The sequence below is a fragment of the Rattus norvegicus genome, chromosome 1, assembly GCF_021556685.1.
Source record: "Rattus norvegicus strain SHRSP/BbbUtx chromosome 1, alternate assembly SHRSP_T2T, whole genome shotgun sequence".
NCBI classification, from domain to species: Eukaryota; Metazoa; Chordata; class Mammalia; order Rodentia; family Muridae; genus Rattus; species Rattus norvegicus.
The window spans coordinates 215,643,861-215,656,768 of NC_141534.1; the positions used below are offsets into that span (position 1 = coordinate 215,643,861).

Below are 12,908 nucleotides of genomic sequence, written 5' to 3' on the forward strand. Positions count from 1 at the left end.
TCTCACCAGCTCCGTCCCGGAAGTGGTCCTTCATTGGCTCCCGGTGCCCGGAGCAAAATCTCCGAACTCCCGGAAGTGGCTCTGCGGCTACTAGCCCGGCCCCCGGCCGTGCAAGCTCCAGCTTCGGGCGAACCCGGCCCGGGCATCGTCATGACTAGCGAACTAGACATTTTCGTGGGCAACACGACCCTTATAGATGAAGACGTGTATCGCCTCTGGCTGGATGGTTACTCAGGTCTGTGTAGCGTCCTCCCGGGAAGCTGTTGTTTTGGGTGAGAGGGGGCGTGGCTAGGACTTAGGCTTGGTTTAGGGAAGTGGACAGACTGCGGGGAGTCAGGGAAGTGTGAGGATTGGAGGTGGAAGCCCTGGAGGGCCTCTGGGGTCTTATGGTAGCACCTGCTCCTCAGTGAACGATGCAGTGGCTCTGCGAGTACGCTCCGGAATCCTGGAGCAGACGGGAGCCACCACAGGAGTACTGCAGAGCGACACCATGGACCACTACCGCACCTTTCACATGCTTGAGCGTCTGCTTCACGCGCCGCCGAAGCTGCTGCACCAGCTCATCTTCCAGATTCCTCCCTCCCGACAGGCACTCCTCATCGAGAGGTGCTCACCATGGAGGAGGGGAGGGTGGCTGGGATGTCAATCAATTTGACTTATACCCATTTTGTAGGCTGAAACTGAGGCTCAGGGAGGGATTGGGACGTACTCAGGAAATTAAAAAGTCGAGAACAAAAGAAACCAATTCCAAACTCCCTTCTCCTTCATTAATGGATCACCAATAATGCCCTGTGCCTGCCTCCACAAGGTACTACACCTTTGACGAGGCCTTTGTTCGGGAGGTCTTGGGCAAGAAGCTGTCCAAGGGTACCAAGAAAGACCTTGATGACATCAGCACCAAAACCGGAATTACTCTCAAGAGCTGCCGGAGGCAGGTGGGTTCCACACATACGCCACTACCCATGTAGCCCAGCCCTTGATCCTTCTGCTTCCACCCCAGCTCCATTCCAGCCTAGGATTGTGGAGCCAGCTTCTTCACACGAACCCTTTCTCCCTCCATCTGGCCAGAGTGACCTTTTATAGGCTCGATCTGACCGGTGGCTTTCCTTTGCTTATTTTCATTGATTCCCACTGCCCTTGACCTTCAGACTCGGGTTGGATCCCTGTAGGCCTCTCTGGGCTTACATCTCTTGAGCCCCAGGTTTGTTTTTGTTCATGGTACTCCTGCCTAGAAGATGCTGTTCTTGGCCATGTCTACCCCATGAGATCTACAAGGGAACTAGAGACTACCTTATCCATGAGCTTTGACTTCACAGGAGAAGTACCAGGGTGTAAGTTGGCTCAGACGGTCCTGGGTGCCTTTGTGTCTCTCTTGAGTTCTCCCGTGTATGCAACTTAGTTCATTTCAGGTTGCTCAGGAGAGTCCATTCTAATTCAGGCTCTTGAAGAGCCAGAGATCATGATGCTAAATTGAACTTAAGGACAGGAGCAAATAAGTGTTCTTTTAAGGGAAATGCCAAAAGCTGGCAAATAGTAGTCAAATGATGGCACTCCTTAATACCTAGTTGTGCAGTGTGTGGTGGCGGCGTACGCCTTTAATCCCGGTACTCAGGAGGTAGACAGATCTCTGAGTTTGAGGTCAGCCTGGTCTACAGAGTGAGTTCTAGGACAGCCAAAGCTACACAGAGAAACACTGTCTCAAAACAAACAAACAAAAACCTAGTCATTAATTGAAGTGTTAGTGCTAACCGGATAGGTGGACAGGAGAGAGGTCCTCTAGCATCTCATGCATGAACATCTTTTGACCAGTCTTCTTTAATTGCCTTACAGTTTGACAACTTCAAGCGAGTCTTCAAGGTGGTGGAAGAAATGCGGGGCTCCCTGGTGGATAACATCCAGCAACACTTTCTCCTCTCTGACCGATTAGCCAGGTGAGGGGCCAGCCACCTCCCTTCCTACATGAAGCTTCCTTCGGCCGTTAGCCTGGTCCACCTTCCCTATCCTCACCCTTTTACCTCTGACTGTTCTGGAGGAATGACTATTCTATTGGTAATCTGTAAACTGCATCAGATTGCCGAGGTGAAGGCATTTGTAAGGCACTGAAGAAGTGCTCAGTGACGCAGTGTGGCCTGCCATTCTGTTCCTTAGGAAGACTGGCTGGATCTTCCCTTTGCAGAGATGGGAGGTTGGTAAGGAAATGGTCTATGGTTGGTCACTTGGTGAGTTAGAGCAGAAACAGACAAGAACTAAAACACTTAGTGAAGGTTGCAGGTGGGAGCTACCTGCTAAGAGGGATTTAAAACAATAAAGAATTTCTTCAAGAATGGTTCCTGGGGCACTGGAGAGATGGCTCAGTGGTTAAGACTGCTCTTCTTAGAGGTCCTGAATTCAAATCCCAGCAACCACATGGTAGCTCACAACCACCATGGGATCTGATGCCCTCTTCTGGTGTCTGAAGACAGCTTCAGTGTACTCGTATATAATAAATAAATGAATTTAAAAACAAACAAAGAATGGTTCCTAAGTAAGCTCACCAATCAGACCCTGTTGTCCTAAGACAGCCACTGTCCCTGTCTGCAGAGACTATGCAGCCATCGTCTTCTTTGCCAACAACCGGTTTGAAACAGGCAAGAAAAAGCTGCAGTATCTGAGCTTTGGCGACTTTGCCTTCTGTGCTGAGCTTATGATCCAGAACTGGACCCTTGGAGCCGTCGGTGAGGCCCCCACCGACCCAGGTGCCTGGACTCCCTACCCTCTGGGGACTGCTGTCAGTTCGTCCTGATGTATATATATAGCTTCTACAGTACCCAGCACCCTTCCTCCTCAGCCCTCAGCCCCTTGCTACATATAGTTCCCTTGCTCCACACACACTTGTCTGCAGGCCAAGGGCTCACTACTACTGTGTGGCCTGGGGCGTGACATTCCACCTTCCGTCTCTGAGAATTCCAGTGAGGTAGCGGTGAAGAAGGTTCAGTACCTCATAAGATGTTCTCTCATCCACTCACAACTTCTTTCGTGGCCTTCGCAGACTCTCAGATGGATGACATGGATGTGGACTTAGATAAGGAGTTTCTCCAAGACTTGAAGGAGCTCAAGGTTCTAGTAGCTGACAAGGACCTTCTAGACTTGCACAAGAGGTAACTATGGGGGCCCATGAGACAGGGTATAAAATTGTCTTAGATGGTGATAGGCATGACCATATCTTCCTACAGCCTGGTGTGTACTGCCCTCCGGGGGAAGCTGGGTGTCTTCTCTGAGATGGAAACCAACTTCAAGGTCTGTCACCCTGTGCAGACCCTTCCCCCTAAAGTGTCAGGAGCTTCCTTCTGTGCTCTACCCCCTGCCAGGCGACTCTGCTCATGCTTGAAGTTGACCAGCAGGTGGCACTGCTGTTCCTTCTCTGTCTGCCTGTGAGGGGGTCCCAATCATAACAAAAGGGACTTGATTTTTTGAGGGAGGTAGATATATTTGGGGAGGGGCCTGGCCCTCCCTCAGCCTCAGTGCTCAGCCTCCAACTCCTGGAGCAGAAGACAGAACTCCTGAGATCCTTGCCCACAGAATCTGTCCCGGGGGCTGGTGAACGTGGCTGCCAAGCTGACCCACAATAAGGATGTCAGAGACCTGTTTGTGGACCTTGTGGAGAAGGTGAGCAGTCCTGTCCCACACCTCATGGTCCCCAGCCTTTCCTGTGTCTGAGCAGTACTGGTTATGCTACTTGTCCCCTTGGCCCCACAGTTTGTGGAACCCTGCCGCTCTGACCACTGGCCACTGAGTGACGTGAGGCTCTTCCTCAACCAGTATTCAGCGTCTGTCCACTCCTTGGATGGCTTCCGGTGAGAGGTGCCAGGCCTGCGGCCAGCTTCCCTATCCTCCCATAGACTCAGGGTTCCCTGTTGAACCACCCTGTAGGTAGAAGTCCCGCCTCGTTGTTGTGGCCTTGGGCAAGTTACTCTGTGCTTTAGCTTTTGTAAATGTAAACTGAGGATACAGCCAGAAGACTGCTAAGACTTGATGCAGACTAAACAGTCCTCAGACCAGTCCTCAGCAGGGGTGGAGCACAGAGAGAAGGAAGCTGGGCATAATGGCTCAGGTTTATAATCCTAGCGCTTTGGAAGCTGGGGCATGCGGAGTGTTTCCCAGGCCAGCCTGGGCTACAGAGTGAGTCTCTGTCTCAAAAAAGGAGGAGCCTAGCGAGAGCACTCATAGCGGTGTATTGGGCATGGCAGCAGTGGACATCAGCTATCACTCTTGTCATCTTTGTTGCAGGCACCAGGCCCTCTGGGACCGCTACATGGGCACCCTCCGTGGCTGCCTTCTGCGCCTTTATCATGATTAAAGCCCCTTTCCTTCCTCCCTCCGACATACCCCGAGAATAAAGTTGCCATAAGTTTGCAGACTGGTCCTTGTTCCAGGTTTGAGAGCTCTTAGGGACTTCCACAGTGCACACGTGTGCTCAGGTGCCCTCACTCGTAAGGATGTGTGTACTAGCACCTCAGGGACCGGACCATGGCACAGACCCACCCCCACCTCCCCTCTCCACACCCCAGCTGGATCCACTCAGAAGCCATGGAGCATGTCTCGGTTTATGAAGCCATACAGACAGGATGGGAAAGTCAGGCAGAAGCTCAGGGCGGGGCTGACAAGGAGGGCAGTGGCCATGTAGGAGAGGCTGAAGAGTGGCTGCTGGCCTCAAGGTGGACAAGAGACTGGGGCTTTCTTAACTGGTCGGTCCACTCGAGCTGTGATCGGGTACTTGGCGATTCCACAGGTGTTGTTCCCACGGTAGAGCCTGAAGTAACCCTAGGAAGTCGCGGGTATCAGGGCCAGAAGATAAAGAAGACATCGTAGTCTGTCCCCTTTCCGTTTCACTCCACTCACCTTCTCGCCCCACTCAGCTCCCCAGGAGTTCTTCAGGATCCAGTAGGGGGTGGAGCGGCGAGGTTTGCGAGAATGGGACAAGAGTGTCCCTGTCTGCATGCCCCCTTTCTCCTTGCCAAAACCCACCAGCAAGACAGAATGGTTCACAAGGTGTGGGTCACAGGTACTGGGTGTAGCCTTGATCACACCCTTCTGGTAATACTGCGGGGGTGGGGACAGAAGAGCTGAGTCTAGAGCATCTCTATACGCCCCTCACTCTTTCCCGATCCACCCACCTGCAGTAGCTTCATGTTGATGGTCACCGTGATAGGGCCATGGATAGCCAGGTAGCCGGCAATTACTGGAAAGAGGTAATTACTAGAGACTTGAGGGTGCCATCAAGCCCTGCCTGCCCTGCGGTTGCTGCTCTTCTCACAGGGGAATGGAGTTTAATTGGGTCTCCCGTAGCCAGGCTGTCTGCCTCCTTCCTGTTTCTCTGCCCCCAGCCTCCCTGTCTACCCTGGCCATACCCTGCTCATTACTGGACAACATGGTGAAGTCCTGGATCCAGGCCACCTTCCTATACTTGTCCGCCAGACACCTGTGGGGCTTCTGGTGCCCCTGGAATGGGTAATCCTCTTCGCTGGCCAGGCCACCTGAAGACAAGACCAGGAAGGAGCCTGGGGTACTGAACACTCACCATCCCTGCTGTCCTCCCACAAGGCCCTGTACTCAACTGTTATTCAGGACAGTTATATATGCGTCCCACACGAAGCCACCATTGCAGCCATTTCCACAGCGGTCACAGTCCAGCAGCTCTGGGACAGAAAGGGACAACATAGGTGAGCAGGCCCCTAGGCAACTTTCCCTGTCACATGGCCACTCCCTGTCATACCCTGCACAGAGACGTCCACAAACTGTTGTGTTTTGATGCGCCACAGAGTCTGGATGTTGTCTGCTGCTGCTATGGCCCAGCAGCACCTGCAGTTTCCCTGAGTGGATAGGGTGGGACAGGGTAAAGTGTCAATACCTTGACCTCACCTCCTACTCCTTGTGGTAGATTGGGCCAAACTGGGTGGGGACAGATACCTGGTTCTTGATCGATGAGATGATGTTCTTTACTTTACGCCAGTCACAGGTAGGGGGCACAGATTCCCCCCACCTTTCAGACTTCACCTTTTTGGCCATGTTGAGGATCCTTTCCGGTGCCCTCTGGTGCCCGTATAACTGGCCAAACTCTTCCTCTAGGGACAGACCGCCAGAGAAGTCATGGGTTTGGCACCTTTCTCTTCCATATTCTCTTTCTGGCTGGCACTGTCTTGGCTCTTCCTGTCCCTATGATACTTTTGAAGGCATCGGGTGGGATACTGAGGCCTAGAGAGGTCCAGCTTGTGCTTGTGCAGTCTCTATACCTGCTGCTGGCCTGAGAGCCAAGCAGGACACAGGCCACAGAAGTCATGTCTCATGCTCTAGGATTTAGGACAGTCACCCACGCTGACCTTGAAAGGGGAGATTTACCCTGCCCATTTGCCAGTTACCCTACCCACCACTTACAGGCTAGGAAGCCTCTGGTACCTGTGAGGTCACTGAATGGAGTCTGTCCAAACTCAGCTGTACCCAGGTCTTCTTCCTGTAGCCGTTGTGCCTGAGCCAGGTTGTGGGCAAAGATACCCAGACGGCGAGTGTACTCTAGACCAAAGAAGAGTTGTCACAGGCCAGTCCCAGGGCAGGAAGTGGCCATTGTCTGGCCACTCACACCCACTCAGGTAGTTGTTATCACTTTCCGTCACTACAACTTCAGTGCAAGAAAGTGATTATCCAGCCCACATGAGGTTAGAATTTCCCCCCAAGACACTAATAGGCCCACCCTAGGGGGAAGCTGAGCAAGGCCTTTAGAGGCGGTAACTCAGAAAAAAAGTGACTGGAGGTTGGTTTCCTGCTCCTGTGGCTGCACCTTCTCTGTCTCCTCTTCACACATCTGACCACAGGTTTGGAGGATGGGCAGGTGGGGTGAGGGGATGGGACATAGCACGCACACACACATACCAACAGAGAGAGAGAGAGAGAGAGGGAGAGGGAGAGAGAGAGAGAGAGAGAGAGAGAGAGAGAGAGAGAGAGAGAGAGAGAGAGAGAGAATGAGAATGCCCTTTGTGTTAGCTTGGGACTGAGTTTGCCACCTTGGAGACCGGTATCTTCTGATTGAAAATGTGACTATGGTGGTCCTCCACGCCCTGCCTGGAGTCACAGCTAAGTGGCTATAGACCAAGCTAAGGAGTGCACTATGCATCCTGTTTCCCACTCAACCGCCTGGACCAGGTCTATTTCCCATCTGAAACCATAAGTTCATCTCTTAGGTGGACAGAGAGAGTCGGACCGGAAACATCTGTGCCCATGATACCTGCTGGGTTTGAGTAACTTCGGTTGAACTGGATCTGGAACAGCTTGAAGACTTCTTTCAGCTCCAGTGGTCGGGGACCTGCATCCTGGCAAGGAGCCAAAAGTAGGGGGAGTCATGGGGAAGAATCATTGTGTGCCCAATCTTATCTCTAAGGTACAAAGACAGGGCTAAGAGGTCATCCTGCACTCCTCTCTGTTCCAAACGTGAGCATCCACACAGTACCAACTGCGCCCTCTGAGAAACAGAAAAGATAAAGCTAGACAGGGCAGCTCACCCCTCTAGGTGAATGCTCATTCCAGCATTCAAGAGGCTGAGGCAGGAGGACAACTGAGTCTTAAGCCAGTGAAGCCACCCTGGGCTCACAGTTAAAAGCTAACCTGAGCTACAAAGTGAGACCTTTGTCATTTTTTTAAAGACAAGGTCTCTCTTCATAGCCCTGTCCTCAAACTCACTATGTAGACCAAGCTCGCAGAGATCCTCCTTCTACCATGTCCTTTGAGACCCCGTCTTAAGAAAATTTAAAAGAAAGATGAAAAATGTGCCAGTTCATAAAGTTAAGACCCCAGACATGGAGCAGGCATGGAAGGGCATGGAAAGCAAGTTAGAAACATTTACCTTGGTGAGGAGGGAGTCACTGAGGCCTTGGCCTGCTAACAACAGGGCCAGAAAGTAGAAGAGGTGGGCTGTCAGTGTCATGGTGCAGCCACAAGTGCTGGGGGCAGGAAGCTGTGTAGACTTAAGTTGGAAAGGGCGGAGCTGGAGAAACCACGAGGGGAAACCAGGCTTAGGGAGGAGGGTCGGCCTTCCATCTGCCTGCCTGCCTGCCCGCCTGCCTGGCTAACCCCCACCCACTTATTTTCGATAGCAACTCTTGGCTACTATACTCCAGACCATTCTGGGATATAAAGACATATCTGTCCCTAAGGAGACAGGAAGACAAATGTCAGTGGACAAAGATGCTATTGGTATCAACGCCATGACGGAAAACCTAGCAAGGACAAGCCACAGGTGCCTGGTGTCCAGTCAGTGATGAGCGGGTCAGGATTCCTTAGGGACTCTCTCTTGCTTTATTTGTGAAACAACTTAAGGGCCTCTTTCTTTAAGAAACCTTCCCTGCTTAAGAGCCCAACCTCGAGCATTAACTGTTCATAGCCCCTGGAGCCCTGGACACACCGTTGTCCATTCATCTCCCTCCCAACCACAAAGGTGTCTGATCTGTCTGTGTCTAGATAATCTGGAGATGTGGGGCAGGTTGGTGAGGATTAGTTCAGGCTGTTTAGTTTCTTTGTTGTTATTGATACAGGGACTAAGTAACCCTGGCTGGTCCAACTCTCCAGCTAGATAGACCAGGCTTTTATTCACAGATGTTTGCTGGCCTCTGCCTGAGTTCCGGGACTAAAGGCAGGTGCTACTAGACCAGGCAGTTTGGGGCTTCTTTTGTGAGAGAAGGAAGTGGATCCCATGGAGCCTTAAATTCCTTAGGTAGTTGGGGAAGACTGAATTCCTGACACTCCTGCTTAGACCTGAATACTCCTATTAGAGACACCAGTATGTTTTGGGTGACTGAAAACTTGTAGTCAGCTTCTGCCCCATTTCTTCTCCTCAACATGGTCTACGAATGAGGACAAAGACAAGAGAAAGTATCCTAGAAAAAACAAGCCCTGGCTAGAGAGATGGCGCAGCGGTTAAGAACACTGACTGCTCTTCCAGAGGTCCTGAGTTCAATTCCCAGCAACCACATGGTGGCTCACAACCATCTGTAATGGGATCTGATGCCCTCTTCTGGTGTGTCTGAAGACAGCTACAGTGTATTCATATACATTAAATCAATAAATCTTTTTTTAAAAAGGGGGGGGGCGCGTTGGGGATTTAGCTCAGTGGTAGAGCACTTGCCTAGCAAGCGCAAGGCTCTGGGTTAGGTTCTCAGCCCTGGAAGAAAAAAATGAAAAAAGAAAAAACAAGCCCAAAGGCTGTGTGGTCTGGGGATAGGCAGCACCTGACATCTGTGGACTCCTGTCTCCATTCTAAGTGGGTCCTGGGTCTAAAGAAGCTCCCACCCCACCACTGACGTTCAGCCTGGGAAACAGCCACCATGACCAGAGATAGGTGCAAAGACTTGGCTTTCCAGGGTTCATGCTTGGGGCAAAGGGGGGGGGTCTAATCCTGGAGTCATCCACTTACATGCTCTCTACCTCACATCTACATTAGGGGCTGTCTTAGGAAGCTATGCTCCATTCAACTCCACCCCTATCTCTCCCTGGGACAGTAAGCCAAGGGACCTCTCTATTTAAAAAATGCTACTCTCTTTAAGACAAAGAGGACAGACTGTCCATAGGTGCCTAGCCCAGTTTCCCCCAGCCCAAATATGTACCCCAAGTTGATCTTGTGCTGTGTGGGCTGAATGTAGGTGACATGTCATTTGTGCTCTCTTGTGGAAGGCTAAAAGGAAGGACTGGGGACTTTACTCCTGGTTCCTTCCATCCCTCAAACGTGAACTCTGCAAGGACAGGTTCTGATGGTGTTTTGGACAGCACTGTGTCCTTGGTCCTGGCACATTCTGATCAGCAGTGGCCACTCAGAAAACACTTAAATGAATGGGTGACTCCCCTGATCACTCGGTCCCTCCCTTATCCTATAGCTCCTGCCCAGCCACCAACCAGTCAGGGCCGGGCTGTGAGTCCAGGAACCTCACTGTCTTTGAGGAAAGAGAACACTCTACAATTTGTCCCAGGTGTCACCAACATAATGAGAACAAAGTTAGAACTCAGATCCTGCTATTCTAAGACTGAACCTTGTTCCCATGAAGAACAAGAAGGAGCCATGAATGAATACCTGGCCAGGCTCTTCAAGTCCCACACCACCACTCAGAGCTGCTGTTGTCACTTACAGCACCAAGATCCAGACAGAGAGGACTCAGAAACACAGTGGAGGACTCAAACTTGAGCAGGAACTTCCAATTTTGTACCAGTAAGCTCAAGTCATCCTGCCCCTGCCTTCCTGACAGCCTCCTCTGACCTCTGCCACCCTGGTGACTTTACCTAACTTCCCTGGATTGGCATCATCCCTGGGAAGCTTCCCATTTGGTTGCTTCCCAATCTCTCAGCCTTCCCATCTGTGAAGGGAGTAGCAATGGAATCCCATCTCTGGCTTGGCAAGATTGCAGTGTATCCCTGCAAGTGTCTGGGATGGTTAGATCTTGATCATCAGGAGTTTTACTTCACGTCATTAACATCTTAATAGTTGGTTATGGTGGCTCACGCCTGTAATTCTAGCACCTAGGAGACTGAGAGGAGAGGCTGGCCAGAAGTTCAAGACTAGCCTGGTTTCTTAAAATGTTCCAGACTTGGCTGGAGAGATGGCTCAGTGGCTAAGAGCACTGACTGCTCTTCCAGAGGTCCTGAGTTCAAATCTCTTTTTTTCTTTCTTTTTTTTTTTGGAGCTGGGGACCGAACCCAGGGCCTTGCGCTTCCTAGGCAAGCGCTCTACCGCTGAGCTAAATCCCCAACCCCTGAGTTCAAATCTCAACAACCACATAGTGGCTCACAACCATCTGTAATGAGATCTGATGCCCTCTTCTGGTGTGTCTGAGGACAGCAACAGTGTACTCATATATAATAAATAAATAGATCTTTAAAAAAAAAAAGTTCCAGACTAGCCTGGTCTATATGAGATCCTGTTTCAAACAGCAACAACAGATTAACTGAGATGTAAGTTGCTTACTATGCAATTTACCTTTGTGGTTTTTTTGGTTTTTTTTTTTGTTTTGGTTCTTTTTTTCGGAGCTGGGGACCGAACCCAGGGCCTTGTGTTTCCTAGGTAAGCGCTCTACCACTGAGCTAAATCCCCAGCCCCGTGGTTTTTTCATTTATTATATATAAGTACACTGTAGCTGTCTTCAGACACACCAGAAGAGGGCATCGGATCTCTCTACTGATGGTTGTGAGCCACTATGTGGTTGCTGGGAATTGAACTCAGGACCTCTGGAAGAGCAGTCGGGTGCTCTTAACCGCTGAGCCTTCTCTCCAGCCCACCTTTGTGGTTTTTTTGTTTGTTTGTTTCTTGTCTTCTTGTTTTCAAGACAGGGTCTCACTGTGTAGCTCTAGCTGTCCTGGAACTCACTATGTAGACCAGGCTGGACTCAAATTCACAGAGATCCACCTGCCTCTGCCTCTTTCAGGCGGAGATAAACGATGTAAGCCCCCACTGCGCAGCTGCAACTCACCTCTTAAGAAAATAATGGATGTAAGCCAGTGTGGTGGTGCGCACCTTTAGTCCTAGCACTTAAGAAGCAGAAGCAGTTGGATCTCTGATTTGGAGAATAGTGTGGTCTATAGAGAGAGTTCCAGGACAGCCAGGGTATGTAAAGAAACCCTATCTCAAACACCAAGACCCCCCCCCAAAAAAAACCCAAGGATTATATGTATATTTGAAACAGTGTCTCTCAATGTAGCTGGAATTCTCTATGGAGACCAATCTGGTCTCAAACTCAGAGATCCACCTGCCTCAGGTTCTGGGATTAAAGCCATGTGCCACTAGGTCAGGGACACTTTTCCCCTTGTGTTTCTCTCTCTCTCTCTCTCTCTCTCTCTCTCTCTCTCTCTCTCTCTCTCTCTCCTCTCATCTCCCTCCCTCCCTCCCTCCACCCTCCCTCCCCCAATCAGGCTTTGAGATTGGCTTGATTGGGCAATGGGGAATGGAGAAAGAACAGACAGGCATGAAGAAAATCCAGGGATCTGGTGGGCCGTGTGTTCTGAGGGAGACATCAGCAGCCTGGAAACTCAGCTGATTTATTATAGGAGCTGGAAGAACAGAGTTAGCTAATCTCCTTAGGGGATCTCTGCAGGGAAGCAGTCTCAGGCTGCAGTCATCTGGGCTTTCAAAATACACACACTGTCAGCATCTGTGCTCATGGAAGGCCTTGGCAGTTCTCTGAGCCTGACTTGGAGAAGGCCTTGCCCTTCCCACAGGTCCGAGTGGTTGGGTCCTATATTAATGGGATCCATGTTTGCTCAGGACTTCATCTGCTCCCCATACTTTTTTTTGCCTCTGTGGGCTTTGTTCTACATCAGAATTCCAACACACATTCACACTCATGCACACTCATACATTTTCACACACTTACATACTTTCACACATATACAGACATTCACACATATTTACACACATTTACACACTCACACATACATTCACACAGTCATACACATACATTCACATACAGTCACGTACATTCACACATACACACACTCATGTACAGACACTCTAGTGTGTCAGGAGTTACTGGGATTAAACTTTGGATCTTGGTAATGCCAAGCAAGCAGGATGCTACTGAGCTACACCCCTAACCCTTTATTGTTTAAAAAAAAAAAAGTCAGTGTTGTAGAAATGACTCTAGTATTCCTCTTCCAGACGACCTGAGATTGGTTCCCACGTCAGGCAGCTAACAACTTCCTGTAACTCCAGATCCACACTCTGTGCACACCTGCACTCGGGTGTACATACCTCTACACAGATGCACACACATATGCATCTTTAAAAGTTAATAAAAAAAATTTTTTTTTCCAGAGCTGAGGACTGAACCCAGGGCTTTGCGCTTGCTAAAGCGCTCTACCACTGAGCTAAATCCCCAACCCCAATACAAATTTTCTAATCAAGA

General features: G+C 50.4%; 2 protein-coding genes across 4 annotated transcripts; one reads left to right on the forward strand and one right to left on the reverse strand.

The window, feature by feature from the left end:
* Positions 1–71: 71 nt before the first annotated feature.
* Fibp (FGF1 intracellular binding protein) lies at positions 72–4,394 on the forward strand. 2 transcript variants are annotated; one of them, XM_087643217.1, is made up of 10 exons: positions 72–235; positions 408–606; positions 809–935; positions 1,831–1,931; positions 2,581–2,735; positions 3,029–3,137; positions 3,213–3,276; positions 3,559–3,645; positions 3,736–3,833; positions 4,267–4,394. In XM_087643217.1, exons 1-10 carry the CDS (start codon positions 151–153, stop codon positions 4,334–4,336), a joined length of 1,095 nt encoding a protein of 364 aa, XP_087499343.1. In that variant the 5' UTR covers positions 72–150; the 3' UTR covers positions 4,337–4,394. The 2 variants fall into 2 exon arrangements, with proteins under 2 accessions (XP_087499343.1, NP_758837.2); NM_172334.3 differs by having other exon boundaries at positions 74–235; positions 2,581–2,714.
* A 171-nt stretch (positions 4,395–4,565) lies between these two features.
* On the reverse strand, positions 4,566–7,966 carry Ctsw (cathepsin W). 2 transcript variants are annotated; one of them, NM_001024242.1, is made up of 10 exons: positions 7,871–7,956; positions 7,256–7,340; positions 6,433–6,546; positions 5,947–6,101; positions 5,753–5,849; positions 5,595–5,675; positions 5,388–5,513; positions 5,154–5,218; positions 4,879–5,079; positions 4,566–4,800 (listed from the first exon to the last, which is right to left on the reverse strand). In NM_001024242.1, exons 1-10 carry the CDS (start codon positions 7,949–7,951, stop codon positions 4,690–4,692), a joined length of 1,116 nt encoding a protein of 371 aa, NP_001019413.1. In that variant the 5' UTR covers positions 7,952–7,956; the 3' UTR covers positions 4,566–4,689. The 2 variants fall into 2 exon arrangements, 1 of the variants encoding a protein (NP_001019413.1); XR_015619521.1 differs by lacking the exon at positions 5,154–5,218 and having other exon boundaries at positions 7,871–7,966.
* Between the last annotated feature and the right edge of the window lie 4,942 nt (positions 7,967–12,908).